General features: G+C 40.5%; 1 protein-coding gene across 30 annotated transcripts in view; it reads left to right on the forward strand.

Moving 5' to 3' along the window:
* LOC148845963 (rab GTPase-activating protein 22-like) overlaps positions 1-23,760 on the forward strand; it is a 119,930-nt gene that overhangs the window by 53,973 nt on the left and 42,197 nt on the right. For 22 of the 30 annotated variants that reach the window (XM_088953165.1, XM_088953172.1, XM_088953173.1 and 19 more), the window contains 2 exons: positions 5,440-5,523; positions 13,804-14,056. In XM_088953165.1, the coding sequence (XP_088809291.1) occupies positions 5,440-5,523; positions 13,804-13,839 (120 nt within the window). In that variant the 3' untranslated portion in view covers positions 13,840-14,056. Of the gene's footprint in view, positions 1-82; positions 2,097-5,439; positions 5,524-13,803; positions 14,057-23,760 lie in introns of those variants that run through there. The other 8 variants (XM_088953164.1, XM_088953146.1, XM_088953174.1 and 5 more) reach the window with 3 other exon arrangements.

A 23,760-nucleotide genomic window follows, 5' to 3' on the forward strand; every position in this document is an offset into this window, starting at 1 on the left:
CTTTGTCGTTCCTCTCATGTCTCTAAACCTCTTGACTGCTATGGTTTGTCTACTAACCATAGGTCCTTTTCTATTGTCTTAGCATCTACGGATATTCCAAAGACTCATCAGCAGGCTATGGCAGTTCTGTACTGGAAAGTAGCTATGGATGCTGAAATTCAGGCCCTCACAGAAAATGATACTTGGGATCTTGTTCCTGCACCCTCAGATGATTCAATCATTGGGAGTATGTGGGTATATTCTGTCAAACTGAAATCAGATGGTAGTCTTGATAGATACAAAGCTCGCTTAGTCGCACAAGGGTACAAACAAGAGTATGGGATCGACTATGAGGATACCTTTGCTCTGGTTGCAAAGATGACTACAATTTGACTGGTTTTGGCTATTTCAGCAATTAAGTAATGGGACATCCATGGATGTCAAGAACGCTTTCCTTCATGGTCATCTCAAAGAAACAGTGTTTATGAAGCCTCCTTTTGGATATTGTGGTGATCCAACTATGGTTTGTAGCCTCAAGAAATCTCTTTATGGATAGAAACAGGCACGTCGGGCATGATTTGAATGATTTCGCTCTATTATTACAAATGTTGGGTTTATACAAAGCCCTTCTGACTATTCTCTCTTCATCCTGAAGTGGGCCCAATGAATCACTCTTCTTCTTCTGTATGTTTTTGATATACTTATTACTGGTGATGATCATGACAGTATTTCTCACCTCAAGGATCTCTTGAGTCACTCATTCAAGAAGAAAGATCTAGGTCATTTGACTTGGACTAGAAGTGACTCATTCTTCCTACGGATACTTTGTAAATTAGCAAAAGTATGCTATGGACTTGGTTCACCTTGCTTGCCTCACTGATGATAAGCAGGTGGATACTCCTTAGGGCTATTAATAGGTCAGGTTTGGGTCGGATCCAGATAGAACCAAAACTGATCTGACAAGAAGTACTAAGGACCCAGAACCAGACCAAACCCAATAAGGTCTTAGTTTTAGATCCAAATCTGAACTGAAGTTCTTGGGACAATGGGTCTGACCCAATTATAAAAACCTACTGAAAATATTATATATATAATATTAATTTATTTAATATATATATAGGTCAGATCGGGTCTGAATCGGTTCAGGATTGGGTGGAACCGGCTCTGAACCTATAAGAATCAGGACACTATGTCGGGAACCGGTTCTGCTTCCTGGAACCAAAACTGACCCAATCAGTTAGGGTCCATCGGGTCCGTTGGGTAGAACCTGACCCATTGACAGCCCTAATACTCCACTTAAGGTGAACCTCAAATCACCTAAGGATGATGGTGAGCTTCTTCCTAATGCTACATTGTATCGACAACTTGTTGGTAGTGTCATCTACCTCACCATGACAAGGCTGGATATCTCTTATGCTATTCAAGTTGTCTGTCAATTTGTTTCTTCCCCCAGGAAACCACATATGACTTCAATTCTCCAGATCATTCAGTCATTAGGGGTACCATCTCTCATGGACTTTTTTTCTCATCATCATCATCCCAACATCTATTGACCTATGCTGATGCAAATACAGCTGGATGTCCTGACACTAGAAGATCTACTACTGGCTGGTGTCTTTTTATGGGTGAGTCTCTTATCTCCTAGAAGTGCAAGAAACAACAGGCAGTCTCCAAATCCTCCACTGAGGTTGAGTATCAAGCCATTTCATTAGTCTATAGTGAAATTGTATGGCATAGAGCTCTTCTTGGTGATCTTCATATTCAGCTCCCAACTCCTATTCCCATCCATGCAGGTAATGTCAGTGCCATCAAGGTTGCCTGTAATCCTATTTTTCATGAGCATACTAAACAAATAGAGGTTGATTGTCACTTCATCAGAGATCAGTACCTTTCTAGAATTATCACTCTTCCCTATGTTTTGTCTGGTCTTCAACTTGCTGACATCTTCACGAAGGCTATGACACATCCTCGCCACAAGTTCCTAGCTGACAAACCGATGCTTTTATCTTGGCATCAGTTTGAGGGTTGTGTAGAGATACTATGGGGTGACTAGTTTGGGATTATCATATTATCACGTACCTTATGCACAATATCTTTTATTTCTCCTTTGTATATACAACTCTTTCTTATTTGTTCTAGTGGAGGGCATAGTTGTCCTTTCCCTCCTTTTGTACTCAACTGATATATAATACAATTATTTTGGGTATGTACACATTAGACACACCCTTTCAACTTCTCTATGTACTTTGAACTGTCTCTGTCAGTTTGGAGAAATGAAACAATTGTAGCTGATATTGGTGAAATGATTATAGACTCAGTGTTGGTATTTTCAGATTTTGCTCAGATAGATAGCTCGGAGTTTTGAGACAGATTTTGAGAAACTATTGAACTAGTTTGTGTCAAGGTGTTTGTCATGTAGTGCAAGGACATTCTTGTCCTTTTACTATATTTTCTAATAAAATAGAGCACAGTAGGTGTGGCCACTTACCAAATATATATTCTTACTCAGTTTTCTCTTCTCTTCTCTTTCTTCCTATATTTTTTCCTTAATAGGTTACATGATATCACGGCATAATCTATCATAGAAAAATCTGGTTTCTCTCATTATTTTTTCTTTTCTTGACTGATCAATTTGACAGCTTGAAGAAGTAGAAACATAAAGGAGATCTGATCTGATCGCACCTTCCAGCATATTTAGTGAAGTTATGAGGAAAGAGGGCAACACTCTTTTCTGATAAAGTTTATGAGAAGATGATAGACCCTACAGAGATATGTGGAGCCAAACAACCAGAAAAGGACCCAATCATTGAATTTGCAGGAAATTTAGGATTAGAAGTTAACTTCCTAAAGAACTTGAGGTGTAGAAGAAAGAATGTGGAATTAGAGACAAAAACCAGAAAAAAGAAGGCAAGTGAATTGGACAAAGTGAAATGTTCTTCTAATGTAATTAACTAATCAAAGAATACTTGTTGGTAGTTATCTCCTTCCCTAAATTCTGGTATTCCCTTAATGACATTCTTGGTAATATTACTAATGCAGACCACATTATCAGATGTGAAATCTCCCACCAATTTTTTATACAATTCAACTATAACCCATTGAAATGGTATAAAAAAAATTGATTGCCATTTATTTTAGACCCATAAGAATGATTATTATCAAACCCATATCCATTCAATCCATTACGAGGGACCCCATACCTTCTGGACTGATCTCTTTGTGAGAAACTTGTTTTCTCCTGCATCGTCCAACTCTTTGGTTAACAAGTTCTTTTTTGGACAAGTAAGCGACAGATTTCCACATTATCAATTATAAAGAAAAAATGTGCACACAGCATACATACACCTTTTAGAGTGCATAGTAACTACTATCTCTCCCTATACTTGTTAATTTTACTATTGAGCCCAAAAGAACTGGTTTCTAGTTACCCCTTTTTGGCTAGTGCATCAGCCATGCTTTTAGCTGTTCTTGGAACCCACTGAACTTTCACTTTCATACTTCTACTCAACCTTCTAAGTTTCTTGAGTTCATTTCTATATGCTGACTAAACATTTTCATAGTTCATCATCCAAGTAATTACCACCTTAGAATCCCCTTAAAATAGTAATTTTCTTATATTCGTGTCACATGTCCACTGCACTCCTTCGAAAGCTGCCTTCAGCCATTAGTCCCCCACTCCAGAAGGCCCAAAGAGTAAATAAATTACATTTCCTTCATCTTTAAAAGCTCCTCCCACAACTAGTGGCCCCAGGTTCCCCAAACTATTGTTGTCAAAGTTAAGTTTAATAAAGCTCCTATTTGGTGGCAACCAACTTCTTTATAATTACATACAAGGTTTAAATTATTGACACGACATGCTCGATATTGGCCATATTGTATCATATCTTTGAAGGATCAATATAGGATACAAAGTAGGTGGTATCATCTTTTTTCCATCGTGTCGTCCCATATCGGCCATGTATTGGGCATATCGATAGCATATCGGTTGATATGGTGTACAAAAGATACATGAAAAAAAAAGGGGGGGAAAGCACCTTCTTTCCCCGAACAAGCATGAATCATCAATGTTTTTGAAGATTTTTCAAGTTTGGAAAATATTACGAAAATAGGTCATTTTTTTCATTTTTTCTCATAATATCTTGTAGTTTCTTGTTTTCTTTTGCTTGAATTCTTGCAAATGTTTAAATATATCTTGACCTACATTTTTTTCTGTTGAAAATCACAGTTTTTTTGTGTTATGAGTAGATCTATGAAAATTTTATGAAGAAATTTGGGAAAATATAAAATAACAAAAAAAATGAAAAATGTATTTCTTTTATCTACCTATAAAGACTTAATATGTTTTAGATCTATGGATGATCTATCATATCCATAAAGCAATTGAAATTTCTTATTCAATAATTATTTTTTATTTTTTGAGAATTAAAAACAATAATAATAATTAATTATATCTTTATGACCGAATCATAAGGATTAAGAATATATTGTAGATCTATAGATGATCTATCATATCTACAAAGCAATTAAAATTTCTTCGTCAATATTTTTTTGAATATATTGTACAATGTTTATTTATTTTTTATTTTTTGGAATTTTTGGAATTAAAAGAAATAGATAGTAACTATTTAAATAAGAAATAATTATTAATTATATTTTCACTTAGAAGTTGTGCCAGTGCATGTTTTATGGTTGGATAGGATAGTTGGGCTTTTCCCATCCCGTAAAACCTAAGAATTATAATTAAGAATAGGTTTTTTTAATGGAAATGATACTTGACCATGGTGTATTTCTTCATAAAACCCATTAAAATATATTAATTTAATGCGCGTATACCTCACTAAGGCCTTATATAGTGTTATTGATGTATTTTTATGATTTATTGAAGTGTTTATAGTGTTTCCATGTGCATCTTAATTTTTCTCTGATACATGTGTATCCGAGGCATATCCCGGTACATCTCTTAAAATTGTCTTTCTGATACACTTGGCATTTTCGATACTTTGAACCTTGATTACATATTTCTTTGTTGATGATCTTGTCATTTCCCTCCACTTCCTAACAATGCCATTGGTTGAGAAAGGAGAGAATGCCTTCAAACATTTAACCCACTGAACCTCTTTAATTGTGATACAATCAATTATAGCCTCCTTTGTTCCTTCAAAATTCTTGCTTTCCTCTCTCCCATACTGTCAATAGAAGATTTGCCCTTGTGCATCTTGGCATAGCTCTTCTCCTCTTCTTATGAGAATATACATGGTGCATGTATTGTCTCTCTACGATATTCTGTTTGTTATTTTAGGGGTTCAATTTGTTATTTTACTTGCTTCTCCTTTTGTATTTCTCTATTGGTGCCATAAAATTTTTGTGTTTGACAAATATTTATTTCTTCAACATATATTGTAGTTTTATGTGTATACTTTAGATAAATGCATGTTTTTACTCCTCTTAACGATCTTGCAGATTTTCAATGATAAGATGTTGAAGATCAATGTTAAGAGATGCATACATATAGCCATTAAACTTCGAAAAAAATACTTGTGCAAGGTTAGTGCTTGATCTTGTACCTTATGCATTTAGCTATGAATGCAATGTCTTGCATAAATAGGTTGAGCTTAATCTTGCTTTTCCGTTTATTACTTTTTTCTTCCACCTGTATTTACTTGAATTTCAGGATGTTTGCTTTGTATCATTTCATACTTACAGTTGTTGTCTTAGAGAGAAAAGAGAAAAGCATGTTTTTGTTCTCCTCATGCTATGGTAGTGCCACTCATCTTGACTAGGAATTAATCCCAATACTTAAAACATCCAAAGTATGAAAACTATAAGGCCTACATGATTACATTGTAATTGAAATTTGTGGGTCATCTACAAAATTTGCATTCAAGGGGTATTTGTTTGGCTTTGTAAATAGGTAGATTAATCCTATTTAGTTCTAGGTTCGAAGTATGAAGAGGAGAAGAAGGGTTCGGCCAGGAGAGGTGAACCTTACTAGAGGTGGGACACTTAACTTAAACTTATAGTGAATAAGCAGAATTACAAAAGACATTATTGTCCCTTACTAGAGGTGGGACACATAATTTAAACTTGAATAAAATAGACCATTCACTTTTAACTAGATAGAAAAAAGACCAAAATACCCCTATACTCTCAACTCTAACACTCCCCCTCAAGCTAGAGAATATATGTCATATAGTCCCAGCTTGTCACATATGTAATCTACTCTGCCCCGAGACAGCCCCTTTGTAAATAGATCTGTCCACTAGCTTCCTGAACTCACATGAGTAGTTATCACTCCACTAATCACTTTTTCTCTTACAAAGTGGAAATTGACTTCAATATGCTTTGTTCTCTCATGGAAGACTGGATCAGAAGAGATGTGTATAGCAACTTGATTATCACAGTATAACCTCATGGGTCTGTCAATTGAGAACCCCATCTCTTGTAATAAATTCTTCAACCATACTAGTTCACATGTAATATGAGTCATAGCCCTGTACTCAACTTCTGCACTGAAGGGACGGGAGATCCATTATATGGATGGCCGGACCCTGCAAGAAGGTTGGGCGAAATTTCAAAAAATTTCTTTCTCTCCCATCTGGGAATCGTATTCCCTAATTTAGAAAACTGCGTTTTCAAGGTTCGTTCTTGAATAAAAAATGGACCAGATCTGAAACCAAAAGAGAAGAGAGGGATATATCTGATACAAAGTAACAATAACTCCAAACGTAGGTGTTCACACCCAAAGAGAAGACCAAAACCCGCCTCCACTGAAGATGACACAGCGTATGGTGAGGCAGGATCAACATGATGGTTCTTCAGCAATAACCTAAATTCTTCAATAAGAATCGAACAAGGGCTGGTGAGCACGACTTTGAATTGTTTCTTCCAACAAGAAACAATATCAAGAACCTTTCTTGATCAGCTCCAAGGTGGAAATCGAACTGGGTAGGGGCGGCAAGAACTGGGGAAGAATTCTGCAGGTTGTTGAGTGTCTATAAACTAAGGAATTCGCCCCCTATTTATAGCCTACTTTGGATCAACTTCCTAATCTAATTAGGAGAGAATTTCTTGATCCAAATCTGATATTTGGATCTAGACTCTCAAATGGATAAGACTTATCTTATCCTTCAACTAATCATAATCAAGTTACAAATCAGATTTCGCCCCCTTTTAATTAACTGACTTAAGCCCAGTTTGAAATGGGCTTTAGGCCCATTAAGTCACATAGCTCACTCACCCTTTAATATGCTGGCTAACTTGGCCCTCTTTGTATGGCGTGGGACCCTAGCATTGATCTTCACATCAGCCACATGGGTTCAGCCCAGCCTCTGTTACAAGGCCTAGCCGAATTCACTGTAGGACATAATGAACTCCTGAGTCCATCACCACAGGCTCTTAATGGGCCCAACATTTACACTAAATGGTCATTAGGTCCAACCATCTTATGAAGGCCTAAGGACTGTGGGAAGATGCAAGATTAGCCCATCAGGTAATACCCCCAATGGTCTTACACTTAACCTCTCAACCCATAATGATCAAACACTGCCTGACAAGAGAGGACCTCTCCCTCGGTTGCAAGGTACAATGCTGCACTCTTTACTCACATGGATCCCTGGAATTAACACCTTTTGCAAACAACTTAAAACCATAATATATATGTATATCTCTATATAAATATATTTTGCAAAACAAATTTCAAACACATTTGAAATCCACTACCGATAGTTTAGGTTTCCATCAAAGAGTGCATTCCTCGATCATTCACTTTGTCCGACAAAGGGGCTGATCTTGTCACTATGATCACCCACTCAAGTGAATTCTCGAAATGTCCCAACATACCTAGGTTTTGACCCCCTCTAAGGATCTCGCTGATTGGCATATCAAAGACAGTCCAACCTAACACCTAGTGCAGTACCATAATCGAGTCTATGGGTCAGGTGTAACATTCCAGTTTTTTCCATCTATCTCCAAGGTGTAGAGCAATACTGGAATTTGGTCCAGTTCAGGGTTTCAAGCAAACCCACAGTGCATGTACCTCATGTCCCACCTTGGCAGCTGAGACAAGCCACCCCAACCAACTTGGTGGCACATCAATGTCAGCATTGGCAAGATAAATCTCCCTAGATCTATCCAACAGCTGTGAAGATTCTAAACAAACACAAGTCTGATAAATGTCCAGTTTAAGGGTATTACACAGAAACACACCAATAGAACATGAATCAATTATGCACTTTATTCATTTACAATAAATGACAATAAGTACATCAATCTAATTGGAGCGAAGGGCATACACTGTCTAACAGCTCCCACTTGCACTTAGGTCCAATCAGGTACAAACCGGAGTCTCAAACTATCTATGTGTTTCTCAAACACTTTGTGCTAGTGGCTTAGTTAATGGGTCTGCCACATTCTCCGCTGATGCTACCTTTTAACATCAATCTCCCATAGATCCAATGTTGTCACACAACAGTGGAATGGGTGATGTGCTGAATTCCAAATTCCAGAATGAACACCATCCATTAGGCAGCCTCACTTACGGCAATGTGCTCGGCTTGGGTTGTGGATTGTTATTCTCACTACTCAGGACCCCATCATAAAGATGTAACCAGATGTAGACATTCTACCATTTGGGTCTGGCTAGAAGTCGGTATCAGTATACCCAACGATCTGTAGTGAACTACCATCAAATACCAGACAAAACTCTTTTGTCCTTCGAAGGTATTTTAGAATGTGTTTCACAGTTGTCCAATGCTCCTGGCCTGGGTTAGACTAGTATCTACTTACCACACTCACAGCCTAAGCAATGTCTAGCCGAGTGCACAGCATGGCATACATGATGTTCCCTATGGCTGAGGCATAGAGAACCTTTCTCATGCCCTCAATCTCCTCGGGAGTCTTGGGAGACATGCCCTTGGAGAGAGTGACTCCGTGCCTGAAAGGAACATTTTCTTTTTTGGAGTTCTCCATACTGTATCTCGTGACAATCTTGTCAATGTAAGCAAATTGGGATAATCCTATTATCCTCTTCGATTTATCTCTCTAGAGTCAAAGTCCCAAGATGTAGGAGGCTTCTCCAAGATCTTTCATGGAGAATTGTTGTGAAAGCCACACTTTCACCGTAGTTAACATCCCTACATCATTCCCAATGGGTAGGATGTCATCTACATACAGAACCAAAAACATAACCTTATCTCCTACTGTCTTCCTGTAAACACAGGGCTCATCTGGATTTTGCTCAAAATCAAACTGTTTGACGGTAGAGTCAAACCGGATGTTCTAGCTCCTAGAAGCTTGCTTAAGTCCATATATGGATCGATTAAGTCTGCATACCATGGGTTCCTGACCTGCAGGTATGAAACCTTGCGGTTGCTGCATATAGATATCTTCAGTAAGATCTCCTTTCAAGAAAACTGTTTTGACATCCATTTGCCAAATCTCATAGTCATGGTATGCTGCTATAGCTAGCAAGATTCTAATGGATTTAAGCATGGCCACGGGAAAAAAAGGCTTCCTCATAGTCGATTCCCTCTTTCTGAGTTTACCCTTTCGCCACAACATGCTTACCGGGAGGGAGAGTAGTAAGTTCCCACGTGTGATTGTGTTGTAAAGCAGATAATTCATCTTCCATTACTTGCCACCACCTTGGAGAGGTAAGAGCTTCCTGAACAATTTTGGGAATGGAAACAAAGGATAGCAGGGATATAAAATGGTGATGGAAAGTAGAAAGGTGAGCAACTGAAACATAATGAGAAATAGGATGAGATGTATAACTACGTTTACCTTTCTGCAATGCAATAGAAAGATCAAGGTTTGAGGGAGGAGGTGCAACCACAGGATCTGTCAAAGAGGACTGAATTGGAGGAGGGGCCAGTGCTCTTCTGTGAGTATACACTTGTCTGATTGGTGGCCTCTCAGTAATAACCTGCACTAGAGAGGGAGGGAATGGAATAAGAACCACGGAAAGGGAATCTGCAACCGGAACAGGAACCACAAGAAGGGGGTCCTCAACTGGAACAGGGAGTGGAACCATGGGGGAAGGAGAAGGGACCTCAGTACTCGAGAAAAATGGGACTGACTCAAAGAAAGTGACATCTGAACACACAAATGACTTATGAGAGTTAGGGTTATAGCACTTATACCCTTTTTGGGTTTTGGAGTATCCAAGTAAGATGCATTTAGTAGCACGTGCATCTAACTTGTCTAAACCAAGCCCTAAGTTCAAAACAAAACAAACACACCCAAAGACTCTAGGGGTAAGAGAAAACGGAGACAGAGTGAGAAACAATACTGAGAAAGGGAATTGACTTCCAAGGATGGACATGGGCATCCAATTGATAAGGAAACATGATGTCAAGACAGCATCACTCCAAAAACGCTTTGGGACATTGATATTAAGCATAATGGACTAAGCAGTTTCAAGTAAGTGTCGGTTTTTCCATTCAGCCACACCGTTCTGTTGTGGGGTGTAGGAACAAAAAGTTTAAAGAATTATCCCATGGTGCTCTAAGTATTGCTGAAATGGTGTTGATGTGTACTCTTTCGCATTATCGGAGCGAAGAATTTTAATATGAACTCTAAACTGGGTATGTATTTCAGCATAAGATTTTTGAAAAATAGGGAACAATTCACTTCGGTCTTTCATAAGATAGAGTCATGTCACCCTTGAAAAGTCATCAACAAAAATTACAAAATACTTATAACCATTGTATGACACCACTTTATTTGGACCCCAAACATCTGAATGAACTAAAGAAAAAGGACTCAAGACACGATTATCAACTCTTGGAATAAAAGAGACTCTATGGTGTTTCCCAAGCTGACATGACTCACAATCCAATGATGGAAGGTGACTTAAGGACGGAACCAACAACTTCAGAGCCTTGAGAGATGGATGGCCAAGTCTGCAGTGCCATTAGAGAGGAGTAAGAGATGACTGAAATGCAACTGGCGGGCCACCACCATCAAGGTAATACAATCCACCTGCCTCATGCCCTCCACCAATTTCATCCCCGTTTTGATATCCTGAAACACACAGGAAGAGGGATAAAAGGTTATAGAACAATTTAGTGACTTGATTAATCTACTAACAAGCATAAGGTTAAAAGGGAACTTGGGAACATATAAAATAGAGGATAAAGATAAGGAGGTAAGATCAACATCACCAACACCACAAATGGGAGAGGTAGAACTGTTAGCAAGGGTAACTGTTTGAGATGTAGAAGACTGAGAAAGTGAAGAAAACACATTTGGAGTCTCAGACATATGATCTAAGTCTCCAGAGTCAATGATCCAGTGTGAACGTTTAGAAGCTAAGTAAGCCATACTTGAATGGGCAAGAATAGCAGTGTTCTACTGAAAGGATGTCTAAAGGAACTTCTTATATACCTCACGTGGTACATGAGAAGGTCCTTCCCAGAAGCACCAGTAGATATGGAGGGAGTCTGATCAGTTTGCTGGTTTTCACTAAATGTACCACTGCCACAGGTCACAGCATGGTTAGCCCAAGTGTTGGGTGGACCATGTAGATCATAACAGAAATTAATAGTGTGCCCCTCTAATCCATAATATGTGCATTTTCTAGTTGCTTTACTTCTTCCTCTACCACAACCTCCCCCTGACTCTTGACCTCCATTGCGGCCACTAAAACGATTAAACATAGGACCACCTTGGTTTCTTGGAAGCCCACGGCCACCATCTCCACCACCTCTATTTCCACGACATCCCCCTCTAGTCACCACAAAACCATATTTGTCCGAGAGAGAAGAAGACTCTGTAGAATCAATAGATATCCCCTAAAGATGAGCAAACACTTCTTCAAGCGAGGGGAGAGCAGACCGCCCCCCCCCCCCCAAGTATTTGTGCTCGAACAGGTTTATATTCAGCCTTCATACCAACTAGAAATCTTGTCATATCAAGTTGCTCTCGCTGTTGTTGTTGAACCTGAACTTCTGGTGTCAGAGGATGATATACATTAAGCTCATTACGGATATTTCTCATGCTTGCATAGTATTCCTCCAAGCTTTGGTTACCTTACTTCAGATTAAAGTATCTTGGTAAAGCTGATATACCCTAGCGGTATTGTCTTGGTCGGAATAAAGTTTCTTAGCATGATCCCAGATTTCTTTAGCTGTATTTAGGAACATAAAATTCATAATGATTTTAGGTCCCATGCTATTCCACAACCAGGTCATAATTTGTGCATCCTCATGTTCCCAAACACTGAGCCCTAGAGAATCAAAGGGGGGTTTCTCCTCTCTCACATGTTTTACCTTTTTCTTGGCTTTTAAAAACACCTCAATGGATTTGGCCCACGGCACATAGTTCTCACCATTCAACTTAATGGATGTCATTTGAACATTTAAGTAATCTGGAGGAATCATGACACCTGTTTTATTGTCACTCCCATCTCCAATTGATGTCATTTTAACTGATTCACCTCACTTCACAAAGGAATCACTATTATAGACAAAGTACTCACCTTCTACTATTCAGCACCACACCACACACTACTGCTGTCATGAATTCAGCATCCAAAACCCTACTTTCAACTCACATATCCAGGTATAAACAGAAGGAAAAGAGGATTATATGCATACCTATCAATTCACACTGCCACATAAATGAAACCTAGACCAAAAGAAAGTGGCTGTAGTCCACTACTAGGCAAATAGATATTTCTGTTCATACCTGTCCACAACCAGCCCTCTTCGTATCATCGAATAGAAGGTATCTAGTACACCACCACAGCAACCGGAGGCATATTTACCTCCAAGAACAAAAAATGACCACTCCTTTTTGGCCCCTTATCGAACTTCCAATCTGTTTAGAAGATATTAAAAAAAACTGATATGGCTGCTGGCGATCTCAGGAAGACAAAGGGCAATGAGAAAAGAAAAAAAAAATAACTGGTTTCTGAAGAAGGGTTCAGCCAGGAGAGAAAAAGTCACTCAGCCCAGCCAGCCCACTTTGTATTTATAGTGAATAAGCTGAATTACAAAAGACATTATTGTCCCTTACTAGAGGCGGGACACAACTTAAACTTGAATAAAATAGACCATTCACTTTTAACTAGATAGAAAAAAGACCAAAATACCCCTGTACTGTTGACTCTAACAGGCTTGATGATAAAATATCAACAAATATGGATTGAGTATGAGACCAACCACTTCATGTTAAAATGCTAGAGAGTGGGTCCTATGAAACCCAGAAACACATACAAGGGTGCTAAATCACGTTGGTTACTTGAACTTTTAGTGTAAATTCCATATATGATACCTTGTCCAGATATATCCTTGCTGTACCTGGGTAACATAGTTTGGGTTCATTTGCAGTCCACCCCTCTCATGACCCAAGATGGCCAGAACCAGTATCCATATCAGACACATGGGTTTGTTCTGCATGTTTTTTGGTTATGTACATCTAAATATGTTCCATCAGTTGGATGACATAATTGATGACCATTGGAGGAACCTTCATGTAATTCCTTATTCTGCATGTTTTCTGCTTATGTATGTCTAATTGGATAACCTAATTGATTACCATTGGCAAATAAGATGATTATTGCATTCAGATGTGAGGCATCAGCATATTCTTTTAACAACCTAGTGCCAAATCTTAGAGAAACCTTTATGAAAATCCTTATTCTGAACATTTTCTGTCTATGTATGTCTAAGATGATCCATCAGTTGGATGACCTAATTATTGAGCACTGGGTCCATAAGCTGATTATTGCACTGAGATGTGAGGAATCATCATATTCTTTGAACAAGTCCATGCCATATCTTAGAGAAACCTTTTTTTGAAACTCCTTGCTATCTGGTACAGCTAATCAAGCAAAAGAGCCCATCCAGTTCAGAATAATGACTAAGAGCAACACATGGCCATGTGTTGATACAAAGATTTCCCTGTCAGAGAATCATTGAGTTGATACAGAATAATAGAAGCTTCTGAAGTCATGTTCAATATAAGTCATCTACATTGTTTATTTTGGAGGATATGAAAGCAAAAGAATTTACAGAACATGAAGATATACCCAGCTATTTGATCCATCAATTTCTCTATCAACCCTTCATGCAAGGTGAGTTACTAATTTACTTTTTCCTCTTGTTCTCCATAACATGATAATATCCATATAGAAGGAAAATAGAAAGATCACCATTTAAGTATCAATGTTTAGTTGATTGGGACTTAATCAGTGAATGTTTGAATTGTCTTATAAAACATGATTTGATCTGACTTGGTAGTACATTCAGGTCTAAATACTTGCATAAAGTGAACATACATCCAAAGTTAAAAAATAATTTTTTGGTGGATGTTGAGAATATGTATTGTGGGCAAGGGTGTTTTACTCTTTTTATCCTTTCTTTATTTGGGTTCCCATTCAAGGGGCTTTTATGTAATTTTCTATCTTTTAATATAGAAGGCTCTTTTTGGGGTGTGAACAATAACTCACCCCTTCCTATCGAAACCTTCTCTTCCCTTATCCTCTCTTCTCTTCTTCCTCCCTTCTAAATCTTACAACTTGGTAGCAAAATCATTTTTTTGACCTTAGAAGAGCTCCTTCGACTGACCCTTGAACCCAGGAAGACTTGATGATGGTAGACCGCTGCCAGAAAATGTCATCAGTCCATACAAAAGCAGCAACCCTTGAAATTGGTACAATCGAGCATGCCCTAATTTTAGGGAGATTTTGGTATGATTCTTATATCCTGTTGAACATCCCTAAATTTTACCAGATTTTTCAATCAAGATCATAAAAAAATACAGGTTTGATGTTTGGGGTTTTTCCTTTGCATCTGAGATTGTTTCTTTCTTGAAACTTGTTTCCCTCATGACGTTTTGCATTTCTGGAGTTATGAGGAGCTATTCCACAATTTTCTAAACCCTAGTTAATTTTTGGGAGATTTTATTCTCTCCCTATATTGTTGCCAGCTTGTGTTTTGGCCTCCTATTGGCTACCAACCGAGTGTTTGTTAGGAACCTGCCTAACTCAGGGCTCTTCGAGGGGCCAACCTCCTGAATTCTTGGAAGAAGAGAGAGAGAGAGAGAGGAGAGAGAGTTTAATGGTGAAAGAATCAATGTCCTATTCCCTTTTCTGCTCTACTACTTAGTCTTACAATCTTGATTGTTACAGTTGTTACAAGGCAATTGTTACAAGTGGATGGTTCGTTGTGCTGGCGTGGCCTCCTCTTGTAAAACTGATTAACTGCCTTCTGTTGGTCTGTTCCAGCAGTCTTGACAATCCCCCCTTCCTTTAGAGTGACCATACCCTCAAGGTCTAATGTAGGAACATTTGATTGCAGATCTAAGTAGGATTCCCAGGTTGCATCCTCTTCCGGAAGGTTAGACCAAACAACTAATGCCTCTGGTATGACTCTGCCTCCCCAGCACACCCATCTGAAATCAATGATGCGGGTTGGCTCAGTCTGCACTTGTCCTTCTTCTGAAAATATGGGAAGGGTCACACTTGTAATGACTCCTGACTTCAGCCCCTTCTTCAGTAAGGAGATATGGAATACAGGGTGCAGTTTGGATGTTTTTGGAAGGTCCAGTTTGTAGGCCACTGATCATATTCTCTCCAGGATTTTAAATGGACCAAAATAGCGTGGGTTGAGTTTGTTCCACTGTCGGCTTGCAACTTAAATCTGCTTGAAGGGTTGTAACTTGAGAAACACCCAATCACCTATTTCATATTGGACATTCTTGTGGTGTTTATCATAGGTGTGCTTCATCCATTGTTGTGCCTGTAAGAGATGATGTCTCAGTTCCCTTAGCACCTCATCCCATTGCATTAGTTGTTCTTCAATGGCCGTTACTGTGGTGGTTTCTTTTTCATAAGGAAGTAGAGGGGGAGGGTCCCGACCATATAAAGCTCTGAAGGGTGTCATCCCCACGGCGCTATGGAAAGTGGTGTTGTACCACCATTCGGCCAAGTAGATCCACTTCACCCATTGCCTTGGTCAATCTCCCACAAAGCATCTCAGATATGTTTCGAGACTCTTGTTAACCTCCTCTGTCTGTCCATCAGATTGGGGGTGGTAGCTAGTTGACTTGAATAGTTTAACCCCGTGTAGACAAAAAAGCTCAGCTCAGAAACGGCTCATAAAGATAGGGTCCCTGTCTGATACAATTGAGCTGGGGAGCCCATGTAGGCGCACAATTTCCCAGAGGAATAATTCAGCAACTGTGGCTGCTGTAAATGGGTGTGATAGAGGTAGGAAATGAATGTATTTTGCCAGTCTATCTACTACCACAAGGATAACTGTTTTGCCAGCAGAAACGGGCAATCCCATGATGAAATTCATTGACATATCATCCCAGACTTGGGTTGGTATTGGGAGTGGTTGCAAGAGGTCTACTGGGGTTGTAGTGGCTGACTTGTTTTGTTGGCATGCTGCACACCCGGCTATGAAGTTCTGGATAAATGTACACATGCCCTTCCAATGAAATTGTATGGTGATGCGCTTTTGTGTTCGTAGGATGCCGGAGTGGCCACCTGTGGGTGAGGCATGGAATAATTCTAGGAGCTTCCTGAGATGAGAAGAGGCTGCCAGGATTTCCAGGCATCCTTTGAAGAAGAGTAGATTATTCTTAATTGTGTACCCGGGGTGCAGTGAGGGATTTTCCAATACTTGGGCCTTCAACTGCTGTAACTCCTTATGGGATTGGGCTTCTTTTCGTAGTAGATCCAGGAGTGGAGAAGTTGGGGAAGATACTAGTAACTGAAATGACTGTGGGTGCCATGAGAGGGCGTCCGCCACTCGGTTAGCAGCCCCTGCTTTGTATTCAATTCTGTAGTCGTACCCCAGTAGCTTGGATATCCAGCGTTGCTGTTCCGGGGATAGAACTGATTGATCCAATAAGAACTACAGACTTTGATGGTCGGTCCGAATTGTGAACTGTCTACCGATCAAGTAGGATCGCCAATGTTGGACTGCTAAGACTATTGCTATTAACTCTCGCTCATAAACTGATTTGGCCCACTTTTGTGATGTTAAGGCCTGTAGAGAAGATGGGCCGAATGGCCCATAGGCTGTTACTGTATATTATCTTTATGTTCTTCTCTGTAATGGGCCTTATTCTGGGCCCATACTCTTCTATGTTCTTTTTTTGTAATTTCTTGTCCAACTAAGGACCTCTCTAGTAATTACTAAAAGATTAACTTAATAAAAGAGTATTAGAGTGTTAGAGGGAGGTTAAGTTCGAACTCCTCATCCTCTAACTCTCCTTGCCACAGCTCTCTCTCTTTCTCCTTCTCTAATCTTGTTAGTTTTTCTGGTTTTCTAGCACATTCCCATACTTCTAGGACTGTTTTTCAACTTGGTATCAGAGCGGGTCATTGCTTGGCGTGTCCCTCATGTGGTTCTAGTTCAGCCAACTGCATGAGGAGGTTCTAGGTCTGAATGTTTAAAGTCATTTGCCTGGTTCTTGGAGGTCATTGGAGGGTGCCCAAGTTTCTATACACTTGGAGAAGGGTTCGGTGACCAGGAAGAATCAGAGAGCAAGTTTTTCAGCCTGATTTGAAATCAGAGAAAAGGGATTTCGAAGCTAGCTCAGAGAGCAAAGTGTTCGGCCTGGTTTGAAGTTCAAACTAGAGATACTGTAAGCTGTTTTCTCAATTCTTTGCTGAGTTATTTTGTTATTTGGGAGGATTGTCAAAGCATTCAAAGCACACCTCCATTCGGCCCACAGTTGCTGGACTGATTCTACTCAGAAATTTTTGGGTTATTTTGGAAGTGTGGTTCGGCTGTTATTGGACTTCCAAACTGCTGAAAACTGATCTAAGCTAAGTGGTACAAGCCTCTACTTTAGTTCAACTACTTCTTGGACCTATACGGAGTGTTCTTGAAGTACTGTGGATTATATTTTTTTGTTCTCTTTTATTTGCCTCACATGTTCTCATAAGATTTTGGGGTGATGCTGTTCTCACTGCTACCTATCTCATAAACTATATGCCATCCAGGGTTTTAGGGTTTAAATCCCCCTTCAGTCTTCTTCATCCAGACAAGGATCTCTTCCCTATTCCAAGTGTCCAGAGACATAAGTTTGAACCAAAATCCCACAAATGCACTTTTCTTAGTTATTCCCCCACACAAAAGGGTTACTGTTGTTTTGATCCAAAGACTAACATTCGATATGTCTCCATGGATGTTACCTTTGATGAACTTTCTCTTTTTTATGGGTCCTCTTAGGAAGGACATTGTCAACAGGGGGAGAATTTGTCACAAGTGTTTGGTCTTCCTCTCCCTATCCCAGTTGAGTCTCTTAATGGGCCTGTGTCCTCACAAAATGAATCAGGGGGGATTAGTCACTTCATTCTTCTTGTCCTAATGCTTCTATCTCTTTACCTCCTCGTCCTACCCACAATCCCAAGGTGTATCAAAGGCAAAGGTCCAAGAATGAGCAGGTTGTTTCTCTTGCTGCAGATGAGTCTCATACACTTCCAATCGCAGATGAGACAACAGGTGTTGTTTTAACTTCTTTGGAACCATATTTCCTGGATCTTGATGTTCCTATTGCTGTTAGGAAAGGAAAATGGAAGTGCAATGCACACTGCATTACCAAACACCTTTCTTATGACCTACTTTCTCCTTCATACTTTGCCTATCTCTCTTCAGTTGCTTCTAACCCTATTCCTAGATCTGTGTCAGAAACTCTTGAGATTCCAGAATGGAGAGATGCCATGCAATCTGAGATGGATGCCCTACACAAAAATGATACTTGGGAAGTGGTGGATTTGCCTGAAGGGAAGGATCCGGTTGGTTGCAAGTGGGTCTTTACCATTAAATACCGGGCTGATGGGACTATTGAGAGGTATAAGGCCAGACTGGTTGCCAAAGGGTACACACAGACGTATGGGATTGATTACTTGGAGACTTTTGCTCTAGTTGCGAAGATGACATCTGTGAGAGTTCTCTTATCTCTGGCAGCTCACTTTGATTGGCCCCTTTATCAGTTGGATGTAAAGAATGCATTTCTGAATGGTGACTTACATGAGGAAGTCTATATGTCTCTCCCTCCAGGAATGTATGGAAATGAGATGCAAGGAAAGGTATGCAAATTGAAGAAATCTCTTTATGGCCTCAAACAGTCTCCTAGAGCATGGTTTGAGAAATTTAGAACAGCACTTGTTAAATTTGGCTACACTCAGACACAGTCAAATCATACTCTCTTTGTTAAGAGAAATGATTCCCTGGCAGTCTATCCCATTGTGTATGTTGATGACATTGTTGTGATTAGTAATGATGCCTTAGGAATTCGTGCTCTTAAGTCTTTCCTTCGTACAGAATTTGAGATTAAGGATTTGGGGGAATTGAGATACTTCCTTGGCATAGAAGTTGCTAGATCCAAGAATGGGATTCTTATCTCCCAAAGGAAGTATGTCCTTGACTTGCTCTCTGAAACTGGGAAGATGGGTGTTAGACCAGCTGCTACTCCTATTGATATGAGTCACAAACTGTCTGTTTCAGATGGGACATTGTTGGAAGACAAAGGGGTTTTTCAGAGACTTCTTGGGAAGCTTCTGTACCTGTGCATGACTCGGCCAGATATTGCATATGTTGTTAGCTATATTAGCCAGTACATGCATGCACATAGAGATACTCATATGGCAGTTGCAGAATGAGTTCTATGTTATTTGAAAGGCTCTCCGGGAAAAGGGATTATGTTTACCAAACATGGACATCTGAAACTCGAAGCCTATACTGATGCTGACCGGGCTGGAAATATTGATGACAGAAGATCCACTTCATGGTATTGCAGTCTGGTGGCTGGTAATGTTGTCTCTTAGAAGAGCAAGAAACAATCAATTGTGGCCCGATCCTCAGCAGAAGCAGAATACAGGGCCATGGCACATGGAGTCTCTGAACTATTGTGGCTAAGGTCATTGATGGAAGAACTTGGGATTGATTATGACAAGCCAATGATGTTGTACTGTGATAATCAGACTGCCATCAACATTGCTCACAACCCCGTACAACATGATAAAGCTAAAAACATATTGACGTTGATAGACACTTTATTCGAGAAAGAGTCTCTTCAGGTGAAGTGTGTCTTCCATTCATTACCTCTGAAGGACAATTGGCAGATTTCCTCTCCAAAGAACTTCCCAAGGCAAGGCTTAAGCATGACACTAGCAAGCTGGGCATGATTGACATCTATGCTCAGCTTGAGGGGGAGTGTAGAGAAGATGGGTCGAATGGCCCATAGGTTGTTACTGTATATTATCTTTATGTTCTTCTCTGTAATGGGCCTTATTCTAGGCCCATACTCTTCTATGTTCCTTTTTTGTAATTTCTTGTCCAACTAAGAACCTCTCTTGTAATTACTAAAAGATTAACTTAATAAAAGAGTATTAGAGTGTTAGAGGGAGGTTAAATTCGAACTCCTCATCCTCTAACTCTCCTTGCCACGTCTCTCTCTCTCTCTCTCTCTCTCTCTCTCTCTCCTCTAATCTTCTCTTGTAAGTTTTTCTGGTTTTCTAGCACAGTCCCATACTTCTAGGACTGTTTTTCAACTAGGCCTTGCTGAAAAAGGCTAGTGGCCAACCCTCTTGCATGAGAACAGCCCCAATGCCTTGACCGGAGGCATCACACTCAATGATGAAATCTTTTGTGAAATCGGGCAATGCTAATGTTGGAGGGCTCGAAACTACCTGTTTCAATTGCTCAAAAGCTTGTTGGGCCTGGTTTGACAAGTTAAAAGCGTCTTGTTTCAGCAATTGGGTCAATGGGGTAGCTATTAGGCCGTAGTTTTTGATGAAGCGGCGGTAGTACCCGGACAATCCCAAGAAGGCCCTCAATTCTTTCGCACATCTGGGTTGCAGCCAGCCCAGTATACTGGAGATTTTATTTGGGTCAGTCGCTACAGTCCCCTTTTCTACAACATGTCCCAAGTAGTGAACTTGGTTTTGTCCAAAGGAGCACTTGGACTCTTAAGCGAACAGCTGGTGGGCCTCAAGTGTTGCAAGGGTGACCTGTAGATGGTTCAGATGTTCCTCCCAATTGGGGTTGTAGACCAATATGTCATCAAAGAAAACAAGGATGAACTTACGTAAATATGGCCAGAATATGTCATTCATCAATGCTTGAAATGTAGCTGGAGCATTGGTCAGCCCAAATGGCATGACCCAGAACTCATAGTGGCCATCATGTGTCCTGAAAGTCGTTTTGTGAACATGCTCCCTATGTACCCTTATTTGATGATACCCAGCTCATAAATCCAGTTTTGAGAATATGGTGGCTTCACTGAGTTCATCAAGCAGCTCATCAATGACTGGTATCGAGAACCGGTCTTTAATGGTGATGTTGTTAAGGGCTCTGTAATCAATACAAAACTGCCACATCCCATCATTTTTCTTGACTAATAGTACCAGTGACGAGAATGGGCTGTGACTAGGCTGTATTATCCCTTGCTTAAGCATATCTTGAACTTGCTTCTCGATTTCAGATTTCTAAAAGTAAGGGTATCGGTAGGGTCTTACATTGGTCGGGGCTGATCCTGACATGAGGGGGATGCGGTGGTCATGCTCCCAGCGTGGTGGTAGTCCTTGGGGTTCTTTGAACACGTTGCCATAGTGCTGAAGGAGTTGTTGTAGGTGGCTTTGGAAGTCTCTAGCCCATCTGGGCTACTGTTAGCTAAAGATGGCCAGGTCCAATTTGAGTCCATGTGCATGAATATGGGCTGATCTAGATCTCCTCTTTGCTTTGTCAGTGTTGCAAGACTGATGGGCCTTGGGCCCTTGCATGTTTGCCCTTGTAGATGGACTGTAGAGTTTCCTAATGTGAAGTCCATGGTGAGATAGGCCTAGTCACAGACCACGGGTCCTAGCTGTCTTAACCATTGAATGCCTACCACTACGTCCGCTCCACTGAGATGGAGAGGATATAGGTCCACCGCAAATTGATGACCTTGAATCTTTAGTGGTAGGCCCATGCAAATGCTTTTGCAAGATAGGTTGTTACCGTTGGCCATATGAACCGTAAAGGCCGTTGTTGGTTGAACCGGAAGTCCCATTTTATCCACCAAGACTTGAGTTATGAAGTTAAGGGAGCTGCCACTATCTATGAGGATTGACACTTGGCGTCCTAGGATCAGCCCTGCAACTCTCATTGTTAGAGGGGACGCAAGTCCCGTAAGGGCTTGTAAGGATATTTTAGGCGTCCCATTGGATTGTATTTCCCACCCTAGGTTAGATTCTCTGCAACCAGTGATGTCGTCTCCCTCTTCAGCATCTGTTTGGAGGAGAAATGCTTGTTGTTTCTGGGAGCGATGGCCCGGCCCAAATTTCTCTTCGCAATTGTAATAGAGACCTTTGTCTCTGCGGGCTTGCATCTCTGCCCAGGTCAACCATTTGAAAGGAACCAGTGGGCCTGGGCCCAACATTCCTTCCTCCTTGTCTGGTGCTGTCATCCTTTCTTGCTCCCTTCTTGCTCCGGGACCCCATGGTCGCTGCACCTTTCTTGCTCGATTGAACTTGTCCTCATACAATCTGGCTAGTGCTGCCACATTGATGACCGAAGTGGGCTGCCTCGCTTTCACTTCCAGTCACAGTTCTTCTTTTAGGCTGCCGATGAAGCTTCCCACCAACGCCTTCTCCGTCCACCCTTGGACTCTCACGACCAGCCTTTCGTACTCCATCTGGTTTTTTTTACTGATCCCACCTGCCTTAGCTTTGACAAATTTTCATCAAGATCTTCGAACCCAGATGGTCCAAAACGGACAGTCATGGCATCCGTGAAGTCTACCCAGGTTTGACAATGGTGCCCCCTTCGGTACCATTGAAACCAAAGGATAGCTTCCCCTTCAAGATGCACAGAAACCAGAGCTACCCTATCTTGCCCCAGTGTTTCATGGTAATCGAAATACCTTTCGGCTCTGAGAATCCAGGGAGTTGGGTCGTCGCCTGAGAAGATGGGGAAGTCGATTTTGGCTATTCTTGTTGTCGCCCCTGTTCTGCGGTTGTTTTCATTGCTACGCTCTTCTTGGCTTCCTCTGTCAATGTTCATTGCTCCCTGCTCCAGTTGAAGGAGAACAGTGAAGCCTTCCTTCATTTCTTTGAGATCTGAAGACATTCAATGAATCTCTTCCTCCATCTGATCCACTCGGGTGTCTACCGACGTGTTTCTTGTGTTGGTCATGCTGGCTCTGATACCATATTGTTAGGAACTTGCCTAACTCAGGGCTCTTCGAGGGGCCAACCTCCTGAATTCTTGGAAGAAGAGAGAGAGAGAGAGAGAGAGAGAGGAGAGAGAAAGAGTTTAATGGTGAAAGAATCAATGTCCTATTCCCTTTTCTGCTCTACTACTTATAGTCTTACAATCTTGATTGTTACAGTTGTTACAAGTGGATGGCAGTTGTTACAAGTGGATGGTTCGTTGTGCTGACGTGGCCTCCTCTTGTAAAACTGATTAACTGCCTTCTGTTGGTCTGTTCCAGCAGTCCTGACAGTGTTGGCCTATTTTGGTGGGCTCAGAGTGTATGGAGTTCCTTTTCTTGCTCAGAGTGTCCAAACCTTCGAAGCTATAGGAAATGCCTATTGAAAATTAAAGGGTAAAAGACTAAAACCTCCCTTGATATTTCTCCTAAATTCTGAAACATCCCATCTTTTCAAATTGGACTAAGACCTCCCTTTCAAATACATTAGCCATTATGTCTAATGGCCGAGTGAAAATGTCTAATATGCACTTTGATAAATTTTGGATTAAATGGGTAATGGGCTTCTATATATTACACAAAACACCCCATCTAATCGTTTCTTCTCATCACCACTGCAACCTAGCA

Source organism: Nelumbo lutea, chromosome 7, assembly GCF_056320005.1.
Source record: "Nelumbo lutea isolate HS-2025 chromosome 7, American lotus-T2T, whole genome shotgun sequence".
Classification (NCBI taxonomy): Eukaryota; Viridiplantae; Streptophyta; class Magnoliopsida; order Proteales; family Nelumbonaceae; genus Nelumbo; species Nelumbo lutea.